The sequence below is a fragment of the Liolophura sinensis genome, chromosome 10 (genome assembly GCF_032854445.1).
Source record: "Liolophura sinensis isolate JHLJ2023 chromosome 10, CUHK_Ljap_v2, whole genome shotgun sequence".
Taxonomy (NCBI): Eukaryota; Metazoa; Mollusca; class Polyplacophora; order Chitonida; family Chitonidae; genus Liolophura; species Liolophura sinensis.
Genome location: NC_088304.1, coordinates 23,905,217 through 23,930,391, shown reverse-complemented (window position 1 = coordinate 23,930,391; position 25,175 = coordinate 23,905,217). Strand labels below are relative to the sequence as shown.

Sequence of the window (25,175 nt, the reverse complement as noted above, 5' to 3'; positions counted from 1 at the left end):
GAACAAAATAGGATCTTGCTTTCTATCGATACATTTTTATAAAGTATTGGTAATACCCAGCGATCAGCATGGCAGAACTAAAGCTCCGTGGTAGACCACATAATTACAACACAATACCGTGACTGACATTTCAAGTTTGCTGAACATCTGCCATCGTCTATAGAACAAGAGGTGGTAACTGACTAAAAAAATCAGGCTTTCTGAATACAGCGACTTGAATGAGTAAATGGTTGAAGGGAAATCCCCGAATAAAACTGAACATTCGATTAATAACTGAAAGTGGCATACATGTCAGTACACATCTGGAAGTCTCAGCTTTATGTAGAGGATGTCTAAAATAACAGTACAATTTTTTAGATGTCGTCAGTATGTCCCTCTAAGAAATAAAAAACTAGGTGTACCATGTATGCTTTAGATCAAGATCAAGGAAAATACAGGTTCAGATGGGAAAATGGAAACGCCTGTGAATATGCTTGCACTGAATTACCTCCCTTCAGGTCACTCTCCGTTTTCAGGAGTAAGCTGTAGTTAGGTTTGACCTCAGAGAATGGCTGAAAGGCAAGTTAAAGTGACATAAGCTGGTTGAAAACCTAGCTATAAGACAGGTTTTACTTTTGTAAACTTATTTAGAAAGCCTAGCTAGGAAAAACATTATGTATTATATTTAATTTGTTTGGAGGTGATGTTAAATCCTGGTAAATATAATAAACAGTTTTGGCGAACTCATAAGCTGCGTACCATTTACTTCATTTAAGATCTCTCGATAGTTATGTGACTCTTGAAGGCTTTTATTGTTTTTTTTTTCACATTCTGTTGCTTGGAAAATACATGTGTGAATGTCACTGTTGTATCATAACATGGCGTAAATGTACAGCATGCTTTAATAGAAAAGGTCTTGCTTCTTGTAGTTCCACACGTCAAAAAATAATTACGCACTACGTCATAGTAGCTGTTGTGTAACAAGGGAGGTAATTCAGAGCAGGCCTAAAGGTTTGGCTGAATTGAAGACGTGCCTAGTATGATAATTTAACTATTTTCAACCATCTTATTCTAGTATTTTCTTCCATTTCTTTGTACAGGGAGTTACAGCGACTAGATAGTTTGACCAAGTCACCCCTTTTCTCTCATTTCTCAGAGACCCTTAACGGGTTACAGACAATCCGAGCCTTTGGGTAAGAGTGCATGGGGAACATTTTTGGTTTGAACAGACTTTAGCCTGCATACATGTACATGTACTGTAATCCTTCAACCTTTTCACATGTTTACAGTTGTTTATTCAAGCATATTCTGAAGGCATCATTCTGTGTAGACTGATAAAATTATACTTTTAGTCAACCTCTGAAACTGTCTAATCCAACCATTGTAGTTTTGTCTTCAAAATCTAATTTAAAATGTGCATAAATTGCACTCAACCTATTTCTGTGAAACTTAGCATACATCTTCCAGGTAATCAAAGATTGTGCATGCTTCATTTTATTTACCTAATTACTCCCATTGGTACTTTGTGCAGTAATAGATTTTCATGCACAGAGTATTGTCTTCTCTACGTTTCTCCATTCAAGCTGGACGTACCAGTAGTGATACACATTCTTCAGATTGCTGTTTGCAGTAGAGCTTACTTGTTTAAACCCTCCATGTCTCATACCAGTCATACCGATTTGTCCTTGCAGCCATCAGAAAGTGTTTCTGGAGAAAGCTCTGTTTCATATTGATAACAACACGATCCCATACCTCTTCCTCCACACGGTCAACAGAGTGATGGGAATCTTCCTGGTAAAGTAGCATGTGAAGTTAAATGTGTGCAACCAGGTTTGCTTGTACTTAAAATCTGGTAGTAGCCTCCATGGCCCAGTGGTTAGCATGCCTCAGCTCTCCGGTCATAAAACGTGAATGGGGACAGGCCCGGATAGCACAGTTGGTAGAGCGTCCACTTCGGGAACGGTAGATCAAGGATCAATCCTGTGTCGAGTCACACCTGAGACTTTAAAGAGAGGAAGTTGTAACTTCCTCACTTGGCGTTCGGCATGAAGGGGATAGTGACCCGACTGGTTATCAGTATAATGGCTTAGGTGGGGCGGCTTACTTGCCTTTGGTAAGGCGTCTCAGTGAAGCAGCTCTAGATAAAAGAGTGGTGGAAATCCGTCCTGGGAATGTCTTTCAACAACCTGTGGATGGTTGTGGGTTTCCCTCAGGCTGTGCTTGGTTTCCTCCCACCACAATGCTTGTCATATAAGTGAAATATTCTTAAGCAGGGCTTAAATATCCAATTGAATAAATGAATAAATTAAAATCGTTTTTTTTTTTGTCAGCAACTCCTGTTGAAAACATCTTTTTCTTTTCAATGCTGATTCACATCCAAAGGCTTTAATATCAATAATCTGGACATTGCCTCGCTTGGCGCTCAGCCTAAGAGGAATAGACCATGTACTTGTCGGCTCGGTGTCACTATAATGTGTCTGAGAGAGTCATTGTTTTTGGTGTCTGGTGTCTTTGGCATAGCATTCTAGTGAGATGTCACCATATCAAAACATGTCAGCATTGATAATTTAAGTGACGTTCAAATGAATGTGGCCAAACATACAATCTTTTTGTTTGAGCTGATATCAGTCAGATAGGTTTCTAGAACATGTGGTGCCAACTGACCAATCTAAAGGCTAAAATTTCCCGGGGGCATTTTACCAGCTTCCCATTCCACCACAGACATGATAGATCATAGCTTTTCCTTTGCAGTTCCTTTGATAAATATGTATTAAGGAGGACGGTAAAGTTACTGGTTTTGTTTGTGGATATTGTAGCTTACCAACCGTAACTGTTACTCGGTAACCCAAATTCTTTAGTTTTCCAGTTAAAGGGAATCCACATGCAGACTATTATCATGCCACTGGCATACTCAGAGAAGATTTTTGTAAGGTTTTCACTGTATGTTGGAAAGACGGTGTCACTAAAATTTATATTAGCCATTTTCATCCAATGTGATATTTACCTGATTGTCCCAATTGCCACCGTAAATTTGGGCATGGAATAATTTCGAAATTGGCTGTAAAAGTATAGCAATTGTCTCGTGTTGTCTGTGTTGTACACATAGCGAAGCCTCAGATGCCCGCAGGAAATGTCTGACATCACTAGGCCAACTCTGGCTCGATCTTCATCCGGTAGATTTTCTGATGTTTGATTACCAAATTCTACCGTTTTTCTTCAGTTTTCTACGATTGGAAATGATTCAGGGAACGTGAAACCATCTATTTACAGAGTTTAAGACCCTGCACTGGGATCTACATTAAAAGTTTACCTGTGTTAAATAGGCCAAGGGGCAACTGTCAAGCTGACCTACAGATGTAGCTGTGAAGGGTTTGATCCATCATTGTACATTTGTGGCAGGGATAGGTCGAATATGGGAGAAGTTTTGTTTATACCCTTCTTCAATCTTTTCAACAGCCTTTGCAGCCAATATTTTCAAACATTCAGCGAGAGCTATAGGCTGTGGAGAAATAATCTGCACAGTTTTATGAAGCTAGCATCTTAACTGACATGAACAAGTTATTTTTGGCATCATTTTCGTGATAATTAAATGCATAAATTACACTGAAAAAGTGCTTTTGTGGTTGAAAAGGTTGAAGATTTACAGTATATGTACTGCCAATCGTTGCAGATTACTCTGGGTGTACATTTAGACTGATGGTAATTTTGAGTATTGTACATGTATTTTGTTTGTTTTTATCTGATTTTGTGTTCGCCATTTTGTGATAGGATTACATGGGCTCCCTGATCGTGTTTGCCGCAGCCATGTTCAGCTTGACCTCTGCCCTCTACGGGAACACAGACCCTGCCTTTATTGGGATGAGTATCGCTTACGCCCTCATGGTGAGTCTAGATGGGATGGTTCAATGTTATCTTTCTGTTTGCGCTGGTGCCGTGAGTTCAAATCCGGCTCATGATGGCTTCCTCTTTAGCAGTATGTGGGAAGGTCCATCCGCAGCCCTCAACCTCTGCCCAGTTTCCTCCCACCATAATGCTGGTAGCCATGGTAAAAAAGTTATGAGTACGGCATAAAACACCAATCAGAGAAATAAATAAATGACCATAAATTTTGTCCATGACTAACTTCATCATTTTGGCTGATTCTGAGAGTGCTGTAGATATTAAAAAGGTGTTTAGAGGTGTGCTTGGAACCTGGGATGATATTCTCATGGAAAATTGTACATTTCAGCACCCAAAATAATATTTTGTGACATTTATTTGCCTCTTAAAAATGCACTTACATTTGTGTGCGAAATTACAGGTCATTTAGGATACATTCTTTTGGTGTTGTACAGATGTGTGATGGGTTAAACTGGGCGATTCGCTGTGCAGCAGATGTGGAGCTTCAGATGAATGCTGTGGAGAGAATTAAAGAGTATTCAGAATTACCTCAGGAACCGTACAACAGCTCAGGTAAATCTGTCAGTCAGTCAGTCGTGAATGCTGTGGAGAGAATTAAAGAGTATTCAGAATTACCTCAGGAACCGTACAACAGCTCAGGTAAATCAGTCAGTCAGTCAGTCAGATGAATGCTGTGGAGAGAATTAAAGAGTATTCAGAATTACCTCAGGAACCGTACAACAGCTCAGGTATATCTGTCAGTCAGTCAGTCTGATGAATGCTGTGGAGAGAATTAAAGAGTATTCAGAATTACCTCAGGAACCGTACAACAGCTCAGGTAAATCAGTCAGTCAGTCAGTCAGATGAATGCTGTGGAGAGAATTAGGGAGTATTCAGAATTACCTCAGGAACCGTACAACAGCTCAGGTAAATCTGTCAGTCAGTCAGTCAGTCAGTCAGTCAGATGAATACTGTGGAGAGAATTAAAGAGTACTCAGAATTACCTCAGGAACCGTACAACAGCTCAGGTAAATCAATCAGTCAGTCAGTCAGATGAATGCTGTGAAGAGAATTAAAGAGTATTCAGAATTACCTCAGGAACCGTACAACAGCTCAGGTAAATCTGTCAGTCAGTCAGTCATGAATGCTGTGGAGAGAATTAAAGAGTATTCAGAATTACCTCAAGAAACGTACAACAGCTCAGGTAAATCTGTCAGTCAGTCAGTCAGTCAGTCAGATGAATGCTGTGGAGAGAATTAAAGAGTATTCAGAATTACCTCAGGAACTGTATAACAGCTCAGGTAAATCAATCAGTCAGTCAGTCAGTCAGTTGAATGCTGTGGAGAGAATTAAAGAGTTTCAGAATTACCTCAGGAACCGTACAACAGCTCAGGTAAATCAGTCAGTCAGTCAGTCAGTTGAATGCTATGGAGAGAATTAAAGAGTATTCAGAATTACCTCAGGAACCATACAACAGCTCAGGTAAATCTGTCAGTCAGTCAGTCATGAATGCTGTGGAGGGAATTAAAGAGTATTCAGAATTACCTCAGGAACCATACAGCAGTTCAGGTAAATCTGTCAGTCAGTCAGTCATTCAGTCAGATGAATGCTGTGGAGAGAATTAAAGAGTATTCAGAATTACCTCAGGAACCGTATAACAGCTCAGGTAAATCAATCAGTCAGTCAGTCAGTCAGATGAATGCTGTGGAAAGAATTAAAGAGAAGTCAGAATTAACTCGGTAACCATAGAGTAGCTCAGGTAAATCAATCAGTCATTCAGACAGATGAATGCTGTGGAGAGAATTAAAGAGTACTCAGAATTACCTCAGGAACCGTACAACACCTCAGGTAAATCTGTCAGTCAGTCAATCAGTCTGATGAATGCTGTGGAGGGAATTAAAGAGTATTCAGAATTACCTCAAAAAATGTACAACAGCTCAGGTAAATCAGTCAGTCAGTCAGTCAGTCAGATGAATGCTGTGGAGAGAATTAAAGAGTATTCAGAATTACCTCAGGAACCGTACAACAGCTCAAGTAAATCTGTCAGTCAGTCAGTCATTCAGACAGATGAATGCTGTGGAGAGAATTAAAGAGAAGTCAGAATTAACTTGGTAACCATAGAGTAGCTCAGGTAAATCAATCAAGTCATTCAGACAGATGAATGTTGTGGAAAAGATTGAAGAGTATTCAGAATTACCTCAGGAACCATACAATAGCTCAGGAAAAATAAATCAGTCAGTTACTCACTCAGATGAAGGCTTCGTATTTAAGAAAGGAAGAAAGATTACAAATTTGAATCACACAATCTGATGTTTGATTGGGGAGCCCCATACACACACTGCTCCTCTCATAGAATGCATGTAGCTCCCTCATTTAAGCGTATACTGGGGATATTAATTTGGATCGGTCTATCTGTCTCTCTCTCTGATTTTAAGACTGTCACATTTCTTGAACATTTTTCTCTAGGGTTCTGTGGACTGAAATCAAAATAAATCCACGCGTATTTGTATATTTATTTATTTATTTGATTGGTGTTTTACGCCGTAAAGAACATATTTACTTATACAACAGCAGCCAGCATTATGGTGGGAGGAAACCCTGCAGAACCCACAGGAAACGCATGACCATCTGCAGGTTGCTGGAAGACCTTCTCACGTTCAACCGGAGAGGAAGCCAGCTTGTGCTGGACTTGAACTCACATCAACTGCATTGGTGATCGGCTCCTGGGTCATTGTACTGGTGCACTAACCCCCTCTGCCATGGAGGCCCCCTGTGCTTGTATAAGTTTGAGGCTTGAACTCTTGTGTCACCAAAAATGTGTGGAAAATTCTACCGATATGGGCCTGCAGCACAAACCCGAGTACAGTTGACACAAATGTGGTCTAATTATCTTGAGAAATGGGTCTTACGTTCTGACTTTGTATATGTGCAGGCATATGCCATTATTAATGTACTGATTATTGCTACAGGTTACATATCCTTGCCATCAGACGAGACCTGGCCTACTGGTGGGGAGATTTGCTTCTCTGAAGTCAGTGTTCGTTACGCCAAAGATTTGGAACCTGTTTTGAGAAACATCAGTTTTACAATTAAAGCCAAAGAAAAGGTGGGTTTTCTCATCTGTCAAACTTGTTTCAGTTGCCAGCTTGATGGGTTTAGTAACAGAAGTGTACTGGCTTTCAGCTGTCAAGCTGACAATTGGACTGCCACTGTATAGCAGAATCTGTTGACTGGTCTTATCAGGTACCCAAATCCCTCAACCTTTTTGCATATGAAAGAGTAACTCTCAGTGCATTTTGCACATTTTAAATTTGATTGTGGGGACAAAACGACATTGGTTGGACAGGCCAGTTTCAGGGCTTCAAAAAAGTATAGTAAATACCAGTCAGTACAGAATAATGTCTTCAGAATATGCTTGAATAAACACCAGGCAGACATTCAACAAGGTTGAAGAATTACAGTACTTGTTTATGTTCACATATCTTGTTGTCCAACAATCAATATTTTACATACATGTATGTGGTGTGGAAAGTGCAGAATTGACAGGGGTACCAGGAAGTCCATTTTATGTATATTAATATAAGTACCTTGTTGCAGAAATTGTTTTGTTTTTTTATTGTGCATGTGAAAAAATTTGAGATGACATATAAACATTATGTGCTGTCTCTGTATACTTAGCTTAATTATAAGTCAGATTGTTAATACAAATTTTCCTGATAAAATAATTTTTTCATGTGAAAAATGTACATGTGTGTGAAATATACCTAAATGACAGATTTGCTTGATTCTGGATGATTCATCCACCGTACATTCCCACTTGAGAATTTTTTTATGAACTGTAATTAATTTTTTTATCAGAAAAATTTAAGAGTTGATATTGAAAGTATCAATGTAAGGTCTTTATCTGCATATGATTGTGTATTTTTACAAACAAAAAGTTAGGTGGAATACAGTATGCACATTTTGTGTTCTCAGGTTGGTTTATGTGGAAAATGTATGTGAAATATGCACATTTTGTGTTCCCAGGTTGGTTTGTGTGGAAAATGTGTGTTAAATATGCACACTTTATGTTCTCAGGTTGGTTTGTGTGGAAAATGTGTGTGAAATATGCACATTTTGTGTTCTCAGGTTGGTTGATGTGGTAAATCATGTGAAATATGCACATTTTGTGTTCTCAGGTTGGTTTATGTGGGAGAACGGGCAGTGGGAAAACCTCGCTCACCTCTTCACTGTTCCGGATCCTGGATATATTTGAGGGAAGTATCCTGATAGATGGCAAGGATATCACAAAGATCCCGCTGACGCAACTGCGGTCAGCCATCACAGCCATACCTCAGGACCCCCTGCTCTTCTCAGGCACTGTCAGGTATGAAAGCGAGCTGTTCCTTAGAGATTTTTAGTAACATTTATTTGATTGGTGTTTTATGCCGTACTGAAGAATAGTTTACTTTGATAAAACAGCAGCCAGTATTATGTTGGGAAGAGACCAGACTAAACCCACAGCCATCTGCTGGTTGCTACAAGACCTTCCCAAATATGGCCAGAAAGGAAGCCAACATGAGCTGCACTTGAACTCACAGCAGCCACATTTGTGAGAGGCTCCTGGGTCATTGCGCCACGCTGGTATGCTAACCGACTGGGCCACATTTGTCTGTAAAAATACAATCAAGTGTTAAGATGGAAACCATGAAGTATACAGGTGTAATTTCAACCTTTAGCCTTGTGGTGTACAGGAATAATTTCAACCTTTAACCTTGCAGTGTACAGGCATAATTTTAACCTTTAGCCTTGTGGTGTACAGGTATAATTTCAACCTTTAGCCTTGTGGTGTACAGGTATATTTCAACTTTTGACCTTGTGGTGTACAGGTATAATTTCAACTTTTAGCCTTGTGGTGTACAGATATAATTTCAACCTTTGACCTTGCAGTGTACAGGTATAATTTCAACCTTTAGCCTTGTGGTGTACAGGTGTAATTTCAACCTTTGACCTTGCAATGTACAGGTATAATTTTAACCTTTAGCCTTGTGGTGTACAGGTATAATTTCAACCTTTAACCTTGCATTGTACAGGTATAATTTCAACCTTTAGCCTTGTGGTGTACAGGTATAATTTCAACCTTTAGCCTTGTGGTGTACAGGTATATTTTCAACTTTTGACCTTGTGGTGTACAGGTATAATTTCAACCTTTAGCCTTGTGGTGTACAGGTATATTTCAACTTTTGACCTTGTGGTGTACAGGTATAATTTCAACTTTTAGCCTTGTGGTGTACAGATATAATTTCAACCTTTGACCTTGCAGTGTACAGGTATAATTTCAACCTTTAGCCTTGTGGTGTACAGGTGTAATTTCAACCTTTGACCTTGCAATGTACAGGTATAATTTTAACCTTTAGCTTTGTGGTGTACAGGTATAATTTCAACCTTTAGCCTTGTGGTGTACAGGTATAATTTCAACTTTTGACCTTGCATTGTACAGGTATAATTTCAACCTTTAGCCTTGTGGTCTACAGGTATAATTTCAACCTTTAGCCTTGTGGTGTACAGGTATATTTTCAACTTTTGACCTTGTGGTGTACAGGTATAATTTCATACTTTAGCCTTGTGGTGTACAGATATAATTTCAACCTTTGACCTTGCATTGTACAGGTATAATTTCAACCTTTAGCCTTGTGGTCTACAGGTATAATTTTATGCTTTGATCTTGTGGTGTACAGGTATAATTTCAATCTTTGACCTAGTGGTGTACAGGTATAATTTCATGCTTTTACCTTGTGGTGTACAGGTACAATTTCAACCTTTGACCTTGTGGTGTACAGGTATAATTTCAATCTTTGACCCTTACTGTGCGCAGGTATAATTTCAACTTTTGACCTTGTGGTGTGCAGGTATAATTTCCATCATTGACCTTGCAGTGTACAGATATAAGTTCAACCTTTGATCTTGCTGTGTACAGGTATAATTTCTACCTTTGATCTTGTGGTGTACAGGTATAATTTCCACTTGATCTTACAGTGTATAAGTATAATTTCATGCTTTGACCTTGTGGTGTACAGGTATGATTTCATCCTTTGACCATGCCGAATACAGGTATAATTTCAACACTTGACCTTGTGGTTTCAACCTTTGACCTTGTGGTGTGCCTTGTCTATATATATTTATGGTGTTCAGGGATAACTTGGGCACACAGTATGTATTTGCGGTTTTCAGGGATAACTTGGACACTTACAGTGTAACTGTATGTATTTGCTGTTGTTAGGTATAACACTGTATTTACTGTATTCAGGTATAACTTGGACCCTGAAGGACTGAAAGATGATGAAGAGATCTGGTCTGCATTAGACATGGCACAGCTCAAAGATACAGTGACGCTGATCACAAACAAACTGGGTGAGTAGTTTCAAAATGGGCTGGGGCCTCCGTGGCTCAGTTGGTTAGTGCGCTAGCGCAGCGTAGTGATCCAGAAGACTCTCACCAATGCGGTCGCTGTAAGTTCAAGACCAACTCATGCTGGCTTCCTCTCTGGCTGTACGTGGGAAGGTCTGAGAGCAGCCTGCGGATGGTCGTGGGTTTCCCCCGGGCTGTGCCCGGTTTTCACCCATCATAATGCTGGCTGCTGTCGTATAAGTGAAATATTCTTGAGTACGGCATAAAACACCAATCAAAAAAACAAAAAAACAAAATGGGTAATTGTATAAATGTAGATACATGTACATTGTGTGTGTGTAGAAATATTTATAGTGTAGTTTTGTTTCCCCTCATTAGTCGTTATGCACATGAAGTTGTCTTCATTTTCAGAAGCTGTTTTAGAGATAATGACTTTCTCTTTCTCTTGACAGATGGTATGATAACAGAAGGTGGGGAAAACTTCAGTGTTGGACAGCGACAGGTAAGTACTTGTTTTCAGGTTATGGCGAAATTGTTATCAACCCTTTAAAACTCGTATGTAGATCTTGTGTGTCTGTGTGGCTCAACTCTTAACTTAGATCAAGCATAACTTTTCACTAAAAGCCTATAGCATATTTCAGCCACCACTAACGTAACAACCCCAAAATTTCGTCCATGACTAACTTGCCCATTTTTGCTGATTCTGAGAGTTCTATTGATTTTAGAAAGATGTTTTGAGGTTTGCTTGGAACATGGGATGATATTCTGTTTGAAAAGTTTTGGCACCAAAAATAAAATTTTGTGGCATTTATTTGCCTATGAAAATGAACTTTTGTGGGCGAAATTTTAAGTGATTTAGGGTATGAGGCACATTCAGTAACGTTGTCAGGGACATGGAATTAGGCACATTTAGTAATGTTGTCATGGACGTGGAATCGGGCACATTTAGTAACCTTGTCATGGACATGGAATGAGGCACATTGAGTAACGTTGTCAGGGACATGGAATTAGGCACATTTAGTAACGTTGTCATGGAGGTGGAATCAGGCACATTGAGTAATGTTGTCATGGACATGGAATGAGGCACATTGAGTAACGTTGTCATGGACGTGGAATCAGGCACATTGAGTAACGTTGTCATGGACATGGAATGAGGCACATTGAGTAATGTTGTCATGGACATGGAATGAGGCACATTGAGTAACATTGTCAATGACATGGAATGAGGCACATTGAGTAACGTTGTCAGGGACATGGAATGAGGCACATTGAGTAACGTTGTCATGGACATGGAATCAGGCACATTGAGTAACGTTGTCATGGACATGGAATGAGGCACATTCAGTAACGTTGTCATGGACGTGGAATCAGGCACATTGAGTGACATTATTATGGACATGGAATGAGGCACATTGAGTAATGTTGTCATGGACATGGAATCAGGCACATTGAGTAACGTTGCCATAGACATGGAATGAGGCACATTCAGTAACTTTGTCAGGGACATGGAATGAGGCACATTCAGTAACGTTGTCATGGACATGGAATTAGGCACATTCAGTAACGTTGTCGCAGACATGGAATGAGGCACATTGAGTAATGTTGTCACAGACATGGAATCTGGCACATTGAGTAATGTTGTCATGGACATGGAATCTGGCACATTGAGTAATGTTGTCATGGACATGAAATCTGGCATATTCAGTACCGTTGTCATGGACATGGAATCTGGCACATTCAGAAACGTTGTCATGGACATGGAATCAGGCACATTGAGTAACGTTGTCAGGGACATGGAATCAGGCACATTGAGTAACGTTGTCATGGACATGGAATGAGGCACATTGAGTAACGTTGTCATGGACATGGAATCTGGCACATTGAGTAATGTTGTCATGGACATGGAATTGGGCACATTGAGTAGCGTTGTCATGGACATGGAATCGGGCACATTCAGTAACGTTGTCATGGACATGGAATTAGGCACATTCAGTTAACGTTATCATGGACATGGAATCAGGCACATTGAGTAATGTTGTCATGGACATGGAATCGGGCACATTCAGTAACGTTGTCATGGACATGGAATTAGGCACATTCAGTTAACGTTGTCATGGACATGGAATCAGGCACATTCAGTAACGTTGTCATGGACATGGAATCGGACACATTCAGTAACGTTGTCACGGACATGGAATCAGGCACATTGAGTAACGTTGTCAGGGACATGGAATCAGGCACATTGAGTAACGTTGTCAGGGACATGGAATGAGGCACATTGAGTAATGTTGTCACGGACATGGAATCAGGCACATTGAGTAACATTGTCATAGACATGGAATGAGGCACATTCAGTAACGTTGTCATGGACATGGAATCAGGCACATTGAGTAACGTTGTGAGGGACATGGAATGAGGCACATTGAGTAGCGTTGTCATGGACATGGAATCGGGCACATTCAGTAACGTTGTCATGGACATGGAATTAGGCACATTCAGTTAACGTTATCATGGACATGGAATCAGGCACATTGAGTAATGTTGTCATGGACATGGAATCGGGCACATTCAGTAACGTTGTCATGGACATGGAATTAGGCACATTCAGTTAACGTTGTCATGGACATGGAATCAGGCACATTCAGTAACGTTGTCATGGACATGGAATCGGACACATTCAGTAACGTTGTCACCGACATGGAATCAGGCACATTGAGTAACGTTGTCAGGGACATGGAATCAGGCACATTGAGTAACGTTGTCAGGGACATGGAATGAGGCACATTGAGTAATGTTGTCACGGACATGGAATCAGGCACATTGAGTAACATTGTCATAGACATGGAATGAGGCACATTCAGTAACGTTGTCATGGACATGGAATCAGGCACATTGAGTAACGTTGTGAGGGACATGGAATGAGGCACATTGAGTAACGTTGTCACACACAAAATTTAAATCAGTAAATAATGTGATACTGGAAAGTATGTGATGCTCTGTATTAAGTGACTGCTTAACTTGGAAGGTCATTTTATTTCATTGTCATATTACTTTTTGTTTTGAAAAGTGTCCTACACACATTACACGGAACCTGCGGATGGTCATGGGTTTCCCCTGGGCTCTGCCGGTCTCCCCCCACCATAATGCTGGCCACTGTCGTAGAAGTGAAATATTCTGGAGTATGGCGTAAAACATCAATAAAATAAATGTATTTCATGGTTTTGCAGTGTACCATTGCTTTGTACATTCACAATGTTACATGATACCAAGATTTGTTCAAGTAGACTTTTATCTTTTGAAGTTGATCTTCCAAATATTTTGGAAGATAAAGTAAATTCTTCATTTGATTTTTGCATTGTGGTGCAAAATGCCAATTAACTAAAGTCAGCATATATTATTTCCTGATATTAGTGAATTACAATTCCACGAACAATCTAATTCCAAACTTTCTCATTTTTATTTACAGCTGTTCTGTTTTGCACGTGCTTTGTTGAGGAAGAGTAAAATCCTCATCCTCGATGAGGCAACCGCATCCGTGGATGCCGTCACGGACAGTCTTATTCAGGATGTCATCGCCAAGGCCTTCGCAGACAAAACAGTCATCACTGTCGCTGTAAGTAGATAATCGATCGTTGAAAATTGAGATGAAAACACGTGGTGGAGATATGCTTTTGTCAGAAGCAAAGATTGTCTAGAATTGGTGTTATACATGTATGATATCAAAGTTCTATTACAGAAAGCCATAGACTAAAGATTAAAGACAAAGAAAACACCAGCATGAAGTATGTCTCACATTAGAAAGACCATTAAACTCTGTAAAGTTAAGTAGTTTGATTTACTTTTTAGAAGTTTTTTGGAAAGTAGTAAATAGCATTTGAAACTTTGGATTCTATGGACGGTGGTCTTTTCTGACCATGTTGAGACCAGTGGATGTCATATCAGATTTTTGCCATTAAACGCATACTATTGCTACATTTCATTATTCAAAGTGCATTTACATGTATCTATAGAGCTGGGATTTATCCACTGAATTGACCTTTAAACAAACTATCTGAGCAATTAATACGCATGGTCCCACCAGACCACTGTAGAATCGGATGTTAGGTGGCATTTTACTCAATGGGAAAAATTTTAAAGAAATAAATTGAACTAGTTTTGTGGACAGTGTTTAAACTTTATTTACTGTTTTCTTTACATTTACATGTAATACTGATGGATATGTAATATGTCTATACTGATGGTTGATGGTGGTGAAGACATCATGCCACGTCCAGCGAGAGACATTTTATACCAATCACAGAAATACACGATGCAGTTTCACCCCCATTTTTGGAGATTTTAAGACATGGAAGGTGAATTATGACAAAAAGTTCTGCTACAGCAGTCCCATCAATTTTTCCTGTTTAAAATGTATTTACCATATTGGAAAATAGCAAAAAAGTTTTAAAAACATCAAAATATAGTGGATTTGCATTTTTTTTTCAGATTTTTTTAGGGTCTGCTTGCCCATAAAATATAAAACAAAATCTGTGGCACCTTATGTCTTTCCCTGTCTTTTCCAGCACCGTATATCTACCATTGAATCATACGACAAAGTCATCGTTCTGGAGGAGGGACACATTATTGAGATGGACAGCCCAGCAACACTTCTCAACAACCAGGACAGCTTTTTCTACAGACTGGCCAGGCAGCACAAAGACTAGAGGATAGAGGATTGTTTGCAATTGAGGATCATTCAGTTCACATTTCCATTCATACAGGATTTCACTTTAAACCAAATTGTTATGTTAATATATGAAGTTTTCATGAGAGGATCATGGCATCATGGCTCTTCATGTAAGGTTTCATGTCAGTTCTTGCGTGCAAGGTTTCACATTTGATCTGAAGTTTTCAGTTGAGTGTCCTGCGCTTCACATGCGGTTACATGTCTTTCATGTAAGTTTCAATATTAACCCACTTGATATGGTGTTCTTCAGTTGAATGTTGTCCATTTCAAATTCATGTACTTGTCGTTTAAAGCTTTGGTTATTGACCAACTTGATACACTGTTTTTCAGTTGAGTTTTTTGCATTTCAAATTCATGTACTTTCATGTAAACCAAACGTCTGGTTATTAACCAACTCGAAACAAGATCATGTACTTTCATGTAAACCAGACGTTTGGCTGTTAAGCAACCTGATACAGGATCATGTACTTTCATATAAACCAAACATCTGGTTATTAACCAACCTGATACAAGATCATGTACTTTCATTTAAACCAAACATCTGGTTATTAAACAACTCGATACAGGATCATGTACTTTCATGTAAACCAAACATCTGGTTATTAACCAACTTGATATGAAGTTTGCAGTTTATTAATCATTCATTTCACATACTGGTGGAAGGTTTCATCATTGACCAGCTTGATATGAAGTTTGCAGTTGAGGATCATGCACTTCACGTCCTTTCATATGCTTGTCTTTCATTGCATGGTTTCATTGCATGGTTTCATTGGATTACTTTGACATGAAGCAGTGAGTTCACATATTTCATACTCATGTAAGGTTTCATTAGTTTCACGTTGTTAAGTTTTAAAGAACACAAAATGTAAAGAAGCAGTAAGTGTATCACCTTCAGTATTGGTTATATCTTGCCATGTCATTGGTGTACCATTTTATAAAGTATATCCTTTTAACAAGAACATAAATGCCAGGTAATGGGAAGGCAGCATATTTTGTAACCCTGTGAGGTAGCACTAGAGTGCTACAGGACCTCGAACCATTGTTGTGTCAAGAATGGATTAGCCTAACATTCACACTGTTACAATGTATCAGTTTCTGTTGTAATGTTGTACTGTCTTTAATGTGGGGTTGTCATTTTGAGCTGGGAAAGGAATATTTGACGTCAGTAAAATGACATCAAAGCCCTGCTGCCCTGGGCCCTGGGCATTCGACAGGCCCCCATAAAGTTAGAATATTAAGCTAGTTATTACACACTGTGTATTTGACATCATGAAGTTTTAACAATCAGCAGTTGTTTTTTTATGATTTTCAATACCTTAAAGCATATTTTAAAGATAAATTATTTTTCTTTATAGTAGCAAGATATGTGTGAGTGCAGGGAAATGGTTTGGGGTTGAAGTGGCCTTGTGATGCATGCTCAACATACCTTTGTCACATCAAAGTCTTAACATTTCAGTGCAACGTGCAATATTATTTAAGAAACAATGCATCATGCAGGTATCTATTTGAAGGTCAATTTCTAACATGTTCAGGCAATATTAGTTTTATTTTGTGTTTTTTCGGGCATGCCAACACTAAAAAATCAAAAAACAGAAGAAAAATAAATTGAAAACAAAAGCACCTTTACATTTTGACCTATCTTGATATTTTTGTGACTGCCTTGTTTTTCAAGGCTTACCATTCATTTGACTATGTCCTCAACCAAAAAAATGCTGAGATTGTCCAGATTTTCCACCAGTTAGATGATTTTCAAATTTTATTTTTATACCCTACTCCAATGTTCAAAAAAAAATTATTCCACCCGTAAAACAACAATTTAAATTGTTGTGGCCTTATAAAGCTTTATTAACAAAACAAAGGATTGGACATCTTTTTAGCTGTAAGGAACCCCAGAATGAGGCCTGTGTTTATTATTTCTGTCTTTATGGATGAAGTGAAAGGAAAATCGCATGGATCTGCAGAAGTAACATTTTCTTGTCGATTGTGTACAACATTTACACGTATATGAAGGTCTCTAGGGGTTATGAATTCCCTATTACCCATGACTTAAGCCTAGAAAAAGGTACATACAAGACACTTATATGCTCGATACCAATAAGTTTAGCTATTCAACTCCTACCAGATATGATATTAGTCTAATGGTGTTGCTCACGGTGGGTGTTGGGGACAGCGACATTGTATTTTTTTGCTTCTGTGACCTACAGACTTGTGACTCGACAGAACCTGTTACACTCTTGCGGGCTGTGATGATATCTGTGTGCATTTACCTGCTTTCCTCGACTTAAAAGATATCTTCACTATAGCCATGATAACTGGAATACCAGCAATAATGAGGGCCAAATACTCAAAACCATCTTCATATGACCTTCCAAAGTTTCAGGTGTATGTAAGACAAAATCTCTAGAATTATTTAGTACCGATTGTTGTAAAAGTTGTCAGGAGATTTGCCATGAGAGCAGAACATCTGCTTAGCTGCCTTTTTGAATAATTCTAGGATGCTTCAGCCTAATATTTTTCAATTAACTGATTGACATATTTTATGTATTTTGAAAAGTGCTTCTTCGAATTCAGGGATTTAACAAACTTTAACATCTTTTGCTCGTTGAATTGTTTCCATCCGATTTCTTGCACAAAAATGTATGTTACTACTTGTAAGTGCTTCATCAGCTGAAATTCCAACATAATTACTCCTTTGATTATGTTTTTTGTGTAGACAGCAGTGTTATTTTGACAGTGCTTTTTCACTGGAATTTCTGTGATAGCTGGTATTTTAGGTTGTGTGTGTGTGTGCCTCATCATTTTAGCAAAAACCTGAGACCAAGACTGTGATGCACGTGTGTTGTGTAACAGACCCGTAAACATTCTCCACTTCCTGTACAAAAGAATCTCAATGAACTAACACACCGAGCCAAGATATACTTTAGTTCTTTAAGCTTTTGTGTATATTGTCCTTTATTTAGTTACATTTGCATAGTTTTAATTCCAGATATTGTTATGCCACCAGTTGGAACTCTAGTCCATGGACTTATCCATGGATTTAAACAGATTGAAATCTTTATAGAACAATGGTATCACTTTTATATCAGTCCGTGTAGGCCCAGATACCAATAGGAAGTTTGACTTAGACTTAGTATATTAAAAACAGACATCTATCTTTACACCATTCTCATCTTAATACAAGTTTGACCTAAACTCAGTATATTAAACACAGATGTAACTCATTAAACTCTATAAATCAATTTATTAATGTCATATCATGGCATTGTAACCTACCTGCTGATACTCCTGAAAAAGCAGTGAGGAAATGGTGAAGTTTTCTGCATCATCATACAGTGTACATGTACATGGTCCAATTAAATCTTTTATGTGAATATTGTTCATCAGATGTTACCACGTGCTAATCCTGCCACGAGATCCTTTCATCGGTCACTCATGCCATGGTATATTGCTGTGTTTCCATGCCATGCACATTTTACTCTCATGTTGCTATCTCAGTATTAAACAGCGAATCCATGCCAGCACTTGCTTTCAGTACTGCTGCTGCCATGATGGTGAAGCCATGTGTTCCCTGCATTGTTATTAAGTAGGGAAGCCGAGCACTTGTTCTTCCTACTGCTGTTAACATGTTAGTGAAGCCATGTGTTCCCTGTATATGCAGTTAAGTAGCAAAGCCAATCACTTGTTCTCCCTATTTCTGTTCTCATGTTAGTGAAGGCATATGTTCCCTGCATTGCTATTATGTATTGATGCCAATCACTTGTTCTGCCTATTTCTGTTCCCATGTTAGTGAAGCCATATGTTCCCTGTATTGCTATTATGTATTGATGCCAATCACTTGTTCTGCCTATTTCTGTTCCCATGTTAGTGAAGCCATATGTTCCCTGTATTGCTATTATGTATTGATGCCAATCACTTGTTCTCCCTATTTCTGTTCCCATGTTAGTTAAGCCATATGTTCCCTGTATTGCTATTATGTATTGATGCCAATCACTTGTTCTCCCTATTTCTGTTCCCATGTTAGTGAAGCCATATGTTCCCTGTATTGCTATTATGTATTGATGCCAATCACTTGTTCTCCCTATTTCTGTTCCCATGTTAGTGAAGCCATGTGTTCCCTGTATTGCTATTATGTATTGATGCCAATCACTTATCTCCCTACTGCTGACCCCCATGTTAGTGAAACCATATGTTCCCTGTATTTTTATTAAGTAGTGAAGCCAATCACTTATCTCCATACTGCTGGTCCCAGGCTAGTGAAGCCATGTGTTTCCCGAGTTTTTTTATTAAGTAGTGAAGCCAATTGCTTAATCTACCTACTGCGGTTCTCATGTTAGTGAAGCCATGTGTACCCTGTATTGTTAGTAAATAGTGAATCCAGTCAATGTTCTCTCCACTGCTGTTCCCATTTGAGTAAAGCCATGTGTTTCCTGTATTTTTTATTAAGTAGTGAAGCCAATTGCTTAATCTACCTACTGCGGTTCTCATGTTAGTGAAGCCATGTGTACCCTGTATTGTTAGTAAATAGTGAATCCAGTCAATGTTCTCTCCACTGCTGTTCCCATGTGAGTCAAACCATGGGTTTCCTGTATTTTTTATTAAGTAGTGAAGCCATGATGGTGAAGTCTTGTGTCCCTGCATTGTTATTAAGTAGGGAAGCCGAGCACTTATTCTCCCTACTGCTTATGCTATGTTGGTGAAGCCATTTGTTCCCTGTATTGCTATTTAGTTATAAAACCAGCCATTCATATACGTACATACTGAAGCTGTAAATTCCCATTTTACTATGTTAGTATAGTCATGTAGTACTTGTACTTTGGTTTAATAGTAAACCATTTGTATCTCATTTTACTGTTTCTATTTTAATTGCATTTTAGTATATTTCCCATATTGCTCTTGCCATTTTCGTTGTGGAGCAATAAGTTCTTCATATTGCTACTTCATTGTTTAATACTGAAGCCATTTGTTCCCTATATTGATTATCCTGTGTTTAATACATGTAGTGAAGTTGTATTTTCTGTACATTGGTCTTGTCATTTTTGACATGACATTAGCCATGCATGACCTTGCATTGATTCCTTTGTTGATTTATTTTCCCCTCAAGTGAAGGACTTTCTTGACTGTGTAAGATGATGCTATTTTCATACAGTGATGTGAGTTATTCATTCAGAAATTAACTAAGAAAGCTATTAAGCCATATAGCTTTGTGTGAATACCTTCCTATATTCAAGTAACATACATGTAGCAATGTCATTCCTGTGTATGTATTACTACTTGTATTTGCATAGATTCAAGTAGTAGTTAAGCAAGATGGTTGTGAAATAGACTGACAGTCCCAGGCCATTTAAAATTAATTACTACTTTTTTGCTTCTTTAACATTCAGCTTTATCTAAGTGGTATAATCAAGGACACTGTTAGTAGATTGCATGGATAACTGTTAGGCCTCCTTTCTATGCAGATCATCTGCCATACCTGTGGTCAAACTGGCTCTGGCAGACAAACACATTTGACACAGACATGGAACGATGTGGTAAAGTATGTGGTAAAGTTATCACGTTTTGATGATGTAACCGTCTGGTGAAGAGAACAGAGAATACCAGGTGGCAGGCGCAGCTACACAGGTCATAGGTCGACTAAGGGAGCTATAATCCGCTTAGTTTGTGTAAACATCAATCAGCCACCCCCTTCGGCAGCGTTCTGAGAAGGTTAAATATCCAATTGTAGGGGTGGCAATATTCAAGAGAGTTTGAAATTCTAAGAGAGTTTGAAATTCTAGAAAAATTAAGGTAAACACATTGACATCGGAGATTTTGACTCTTATTGCACGTGACTTAATTTACATTTCTCATGACATTCTCTTGGAAAATGCACATGCTGACCACAATAATCATTAGTGTAGTTTTTGACTGGCTATACATATGCCAATTTCAAGAAAAATCTGTCAGTTCAGCTTTTATTTTCAATCAAATTTTACACGGTCATCAACCAGGTGATGTTTCATGTCACACTTTTGCTCAAAAAGGCGAAGAAACAACCTAATACAAGTTCATTACCTTATCTTAGCCAAATGTGGCATTTGGCATAAAAATAATTTCTGGTTGGATGGCATCGTGCTTTTATCAGCTCGTTGCAGAAAATTTTTGAGATAATAGTACACCCCCCCCCCCCCCTCCCACCCTGACTACTTTTTTTATTTCTTGAAAGTTCTTTGACTGAATGAAATGAAGTCTAGTGTTTGAATTGTACTGTGGGTTCTTGGGCCAATTTCTGATTTGGTGATAAATGGCTTTTCGGTCCAAATAACCTGTTTAATGTTGGAATAGTTTAGACATTACATTCAAGTGCTGAAATACAAAGTTTTGAGTTTCATCCGAGGGTAAAAAATGAAAAGTACACCAACCTAATTTCGCATCAGTGGCATCCATTATTATCAGTGTTGGCTGACAAAAACATGCGATAACTCAAACATTTAACAGCATTTTCCTAAGGAAATGGAAATCAGGAAAATAACGGTACTAGTAGTTTGGGTAATAAGTTCCTAACAGTGGCTCCACTGATGGCAGCTTCATGTTTTTGGAGGGTATTCTTTCACTTTATCTCATGACTGTAAGTTACAGGTTGTTATAGTAGATGTCTCATGCCAGACTCATTATTTTTTAAGAATTTTTTTGTCTCAGGTAAAAGCCTTGAATGATTATGTTGAGTATGTGAGGTTGGCTGTTATGGCAGTTCACAAGCTCATGCACTTTTAACATTTTAAAAATTTTTTTGCATTCTTTACACATGTACTTCTATATCTCTGTTGTTTTTTGTGGATGTTTTGGTTGATTTTTTTTTTTTGTTGTTGCTTTGTTTGTTGGTTTTACATTTTTATCTATTTTAGTACATACAGGATCAGACTACATGCAAATACAAGCAAATTAAGTACAGTATTTGACCCAGAGGTTTTTTTTTTTTTTTGGTTTTTTTTTGCAGTTGGCACATTTTGCTTGATTCTGATTGATTCATTTACCGCATAGAGCCATGTAAGGGCTCTTTTTGTGAGGTTTGATTTATATATTTCACCTTAAGTGAAAGTTGTACACACAGTAATACTTTTGATGCCAACATTTAACTTTTTCTGATAAGAAATTAAATCAAAACTTCACAAGAAACTCTGAAATGGCCCTATTAGGTGGGTGAATCAGTCTGAGTCAATCAAAATGTGTCATTTGAAACATTTTAATCTTTAGGTGGAATACAGTAGTTAAACCTGAACAGCTGAAATCGGTTGTTCAATAGTCTGTGAACCATTATAAAAATAGAACTGTATTCCCAATCAATGGCAAACACATTACTCTTGTCTAAAGTTAATAGCATGATTAAAGTGTTGACACCTGAACATTTTAATTGTTGAAAGAGCAAGTTATTACTTGGTTGTTCATGTTGTTTTGTTGTTCATGTTGTTTTGTTGATCATGTTGTTGATGTTGTATTGTTCATGTTCCTGCCTTGTTCATTTTGAACATATTTCAGGTAGCGTGTTCGTCTCTGTTTAAATGGATGTACAGTGAAACCATTTAGATTGTGTATTATGATTTTGTGTAGGGCGGTAGCTGTATACATGAATGTGTAATAAAGGTGTATATTTCTGACCTTGGTCAAGTGTTTTATAATAAAGTCATATGTAATAATGTACAGGTGTAATCTAAACCGAAACAGGTGCTCTCTGTAGATCTGACATTGCGGATTTTTTTTTTCAAATATTTTTAATATGTTCTATTTTTCTTTCATGTTTACACCTTTCCTCGATATTCTTTTGACCTGTTCTTTTTCTTTTTTCTGTGGTATGTTAGGGAGTATATTAGGGAGTTATTTTCATGACTTAAATTGCATAATAAATTGATGGAAATCTTTAGACGGTATTTATGTACAGTTGCTGCATGACTAAAGATATTTAAAAATGCAACAAATTTTAATGAACTTGATTTGCTCAGATATTTTTCACATTGAATATGTGTACACTGTTGCTGTATGGGATATTTTCTTGCACACCGACGAAATTCGGCACTGTGAATTTAAATAAAAGCAAAGAAAACTCAGACTTTAAATATGTCCTTCACCCAGATGATGCGCCATATAAATTCATGTTTCTGAGAGGTAATACAATATTCCATAGTGATTTACATAAAAACTTTAAAATGGCACATAATTAGACCTGTCCTGTATAAATCAGGATTTTGTATCATCGGGTTATTAGTAATATTGAATGATGTTCAGCCAGTTAAAGTCATTGAGGATATTTGTAGATGCTGTATTATTAAAATCTATGCATGAAGATAAGCATAAAAAGTGTATCAAGACTATTAAAATTTAGATTCCACATCAATAACTTTTATTGGAGTAATGGCCTGATCTCATTTTGCGGTTGTGATTTATGCCATGGATGGTTTGATTTCATCATGTTCTTATGCACTGTAAGAATTACAATCAGACAGATACAAACGTTTTGAGACTGTAGAATGTGCTGAAAGGAAAGAGTATAGTTAGACTCCTACGGGCGATCCAGATGGACTCAGTGTGCTATTTTAAAAATTCGGACAATTTTTTCGTAACACCGAGTCTATCCTCGCCTCTCAGAAATGTTGACACCGTAAGAATTACAATCAGACAGACAGAAAACCGACGAGACTGGAATGTGCCGAAAAGAGAGAGTATAGCTAGACCGCTAAAGTACAACTAGATGGACTCAGTGGACAATCTTATCAACACCAATCCCATCCTCGCCTCTCAGAAAAGTTGTCACGGTAAGAATTACAGCAGACAGATAGAAAACCGACTAGAGTGGAATGTGCCGAAAAGAGAGAGTATAGCTAAACTGCTAAAGTCCAACTAGATGGACTCAGTGGACAATCTTATAAACACCAAGCCCATCCTCGCCTCAGAAAAGTTGACACGGTGAGAATAACAGCAGACAGATATAAAACCGACTAGACTGGAATGTGCCGAAAAGAGAGAGTATAGCTAAACTGCTAAAGTACAACTAGATGGACTCGGTGGGCAATCTTATCAACACCAATCCCATCCTCATCTCTCAGAAAAGCTGGCGCACATTTCCAAATGCCAGTTTCAATGAGATCCGAGCATTTTATGCTATTTGGGTCGCCATTACGGTACATTTATTTACTTAATGGTAAATAAGACCTGTTAACATTGACAATATATTTAGAATGATAACTTTAATACGGTATTTGATGATCCCTATTCCATGCGCTAAGCCACATAATGGACTCATCGATTAACCGCAATGATTCATCGTTTCATCTAAGATCCAGTCTGCCAAAACTTGTGATCAGGTAACTCTTTTTTTTCTTCTCCTTTGCGAATATCCGTTCATCACGGCTAATATTTTTGTATAATATGAAAACAACAAAATATACATGTTTAAAACTATATGAACATCACAAAAGTATCAAACCTTCCATAAGTTTATTATTGTTGTTGTCGAAAATATACCGTTATGCAATTTTAACGCTGTATAAATTTTTGGCCATTTCATTGATCGGTTACTTTTAACAGTTTGGGATGCGTAGCTGTTCATTCTCTTTAACATACAGTGCTACTAACTGCGTCTTTGCCAGAGCTAAGATAATTATTAATGCTGGATTTTGTTAATCATATTACATAAAAGTCTATTCCCTTTAGGATAATATTTGTCGTTTCATTTTTGCACATCTTTGGAGTTCAAAACTTGTATTTTTTTTTTTACTTGTAATTACACCACGATAGTACACACTACTAGGCCTTGTATTTCATACTTAATAATTATGTGATTTTACTTCAATGTTGTTTTTTTTTTCTATTATGCTTCTATTAGCACAATGATTATAATTTTGTGTTTTGACATATGTAGGCCTACGGAAGATTGATCAAGTTACAAGTATAGCCTATGCTGTTGTTGTTGTTGTTGATAAATTTGTTAAATGAGGTAAGAGGCCTGATGCAAACATTTAATTCTCACCGAGAATCTGCCAGCTTATCTGGGAATCCACTTGTAATTGTCCATGTAAACCCAGTATATATTTTCAAAGTGATCCTTTATACGTTATAAAAGTTGTTGTTGTTTGTTTTTTTAGGAATCCCTGCTCCGTGCTTTAATCAAAAGTATTGCAGAGGTAATTGTAAAATGTACAATTTATACCCCTTTTTGTTTTAGTAACAATGTGTA

General features: G+C 37.9%; 1 protein-coding gene across 1 annotated transcript in view; it reads left to right on the top strand.

The window, feature by feature from the left end:
• The window catches only part of LOC135477006 (ATP-binding cassette sub-family C member 9-like), a 51,199-nt gene extending 35,780 nt beyond the window's left edge, over window positions 1–15,419 (top strand). The window contains 11 exon segments of the mRNA XM_064757153.1: window positions 1,080–1,172; window positions 1,671–1,773; window positions 3,748–3,861; window positions 4,314–4,518; window positions 4,904–4,975; window positions 6,828–6,964; window positions 8,037–8,224; window positions 10,145–10,248; window positions 10,698–10,747; window positions 13,712–13,858; window positions 14,808–15,419. Coding sequence (XP_064613223.1) covers window positions 1,080–1,172; window positions 1,671–1,773; window positions 3,748–3,861; window positions 4,314–4,518; window positions 4,904–4,975; window positions 6,828–6,964; window positions 8,037–8,224; window positions 10,145–10,248; window positions 10,698–10,747; window positions 13,712–13,858; window positions 14,808–14,948 — 1,354 coding nt within the window. The 3' untranslated portion in view covers window positions 14,949–15,419.
• Window positions 15,420–25,175: the final 9,756 nt, after the last annotated feature.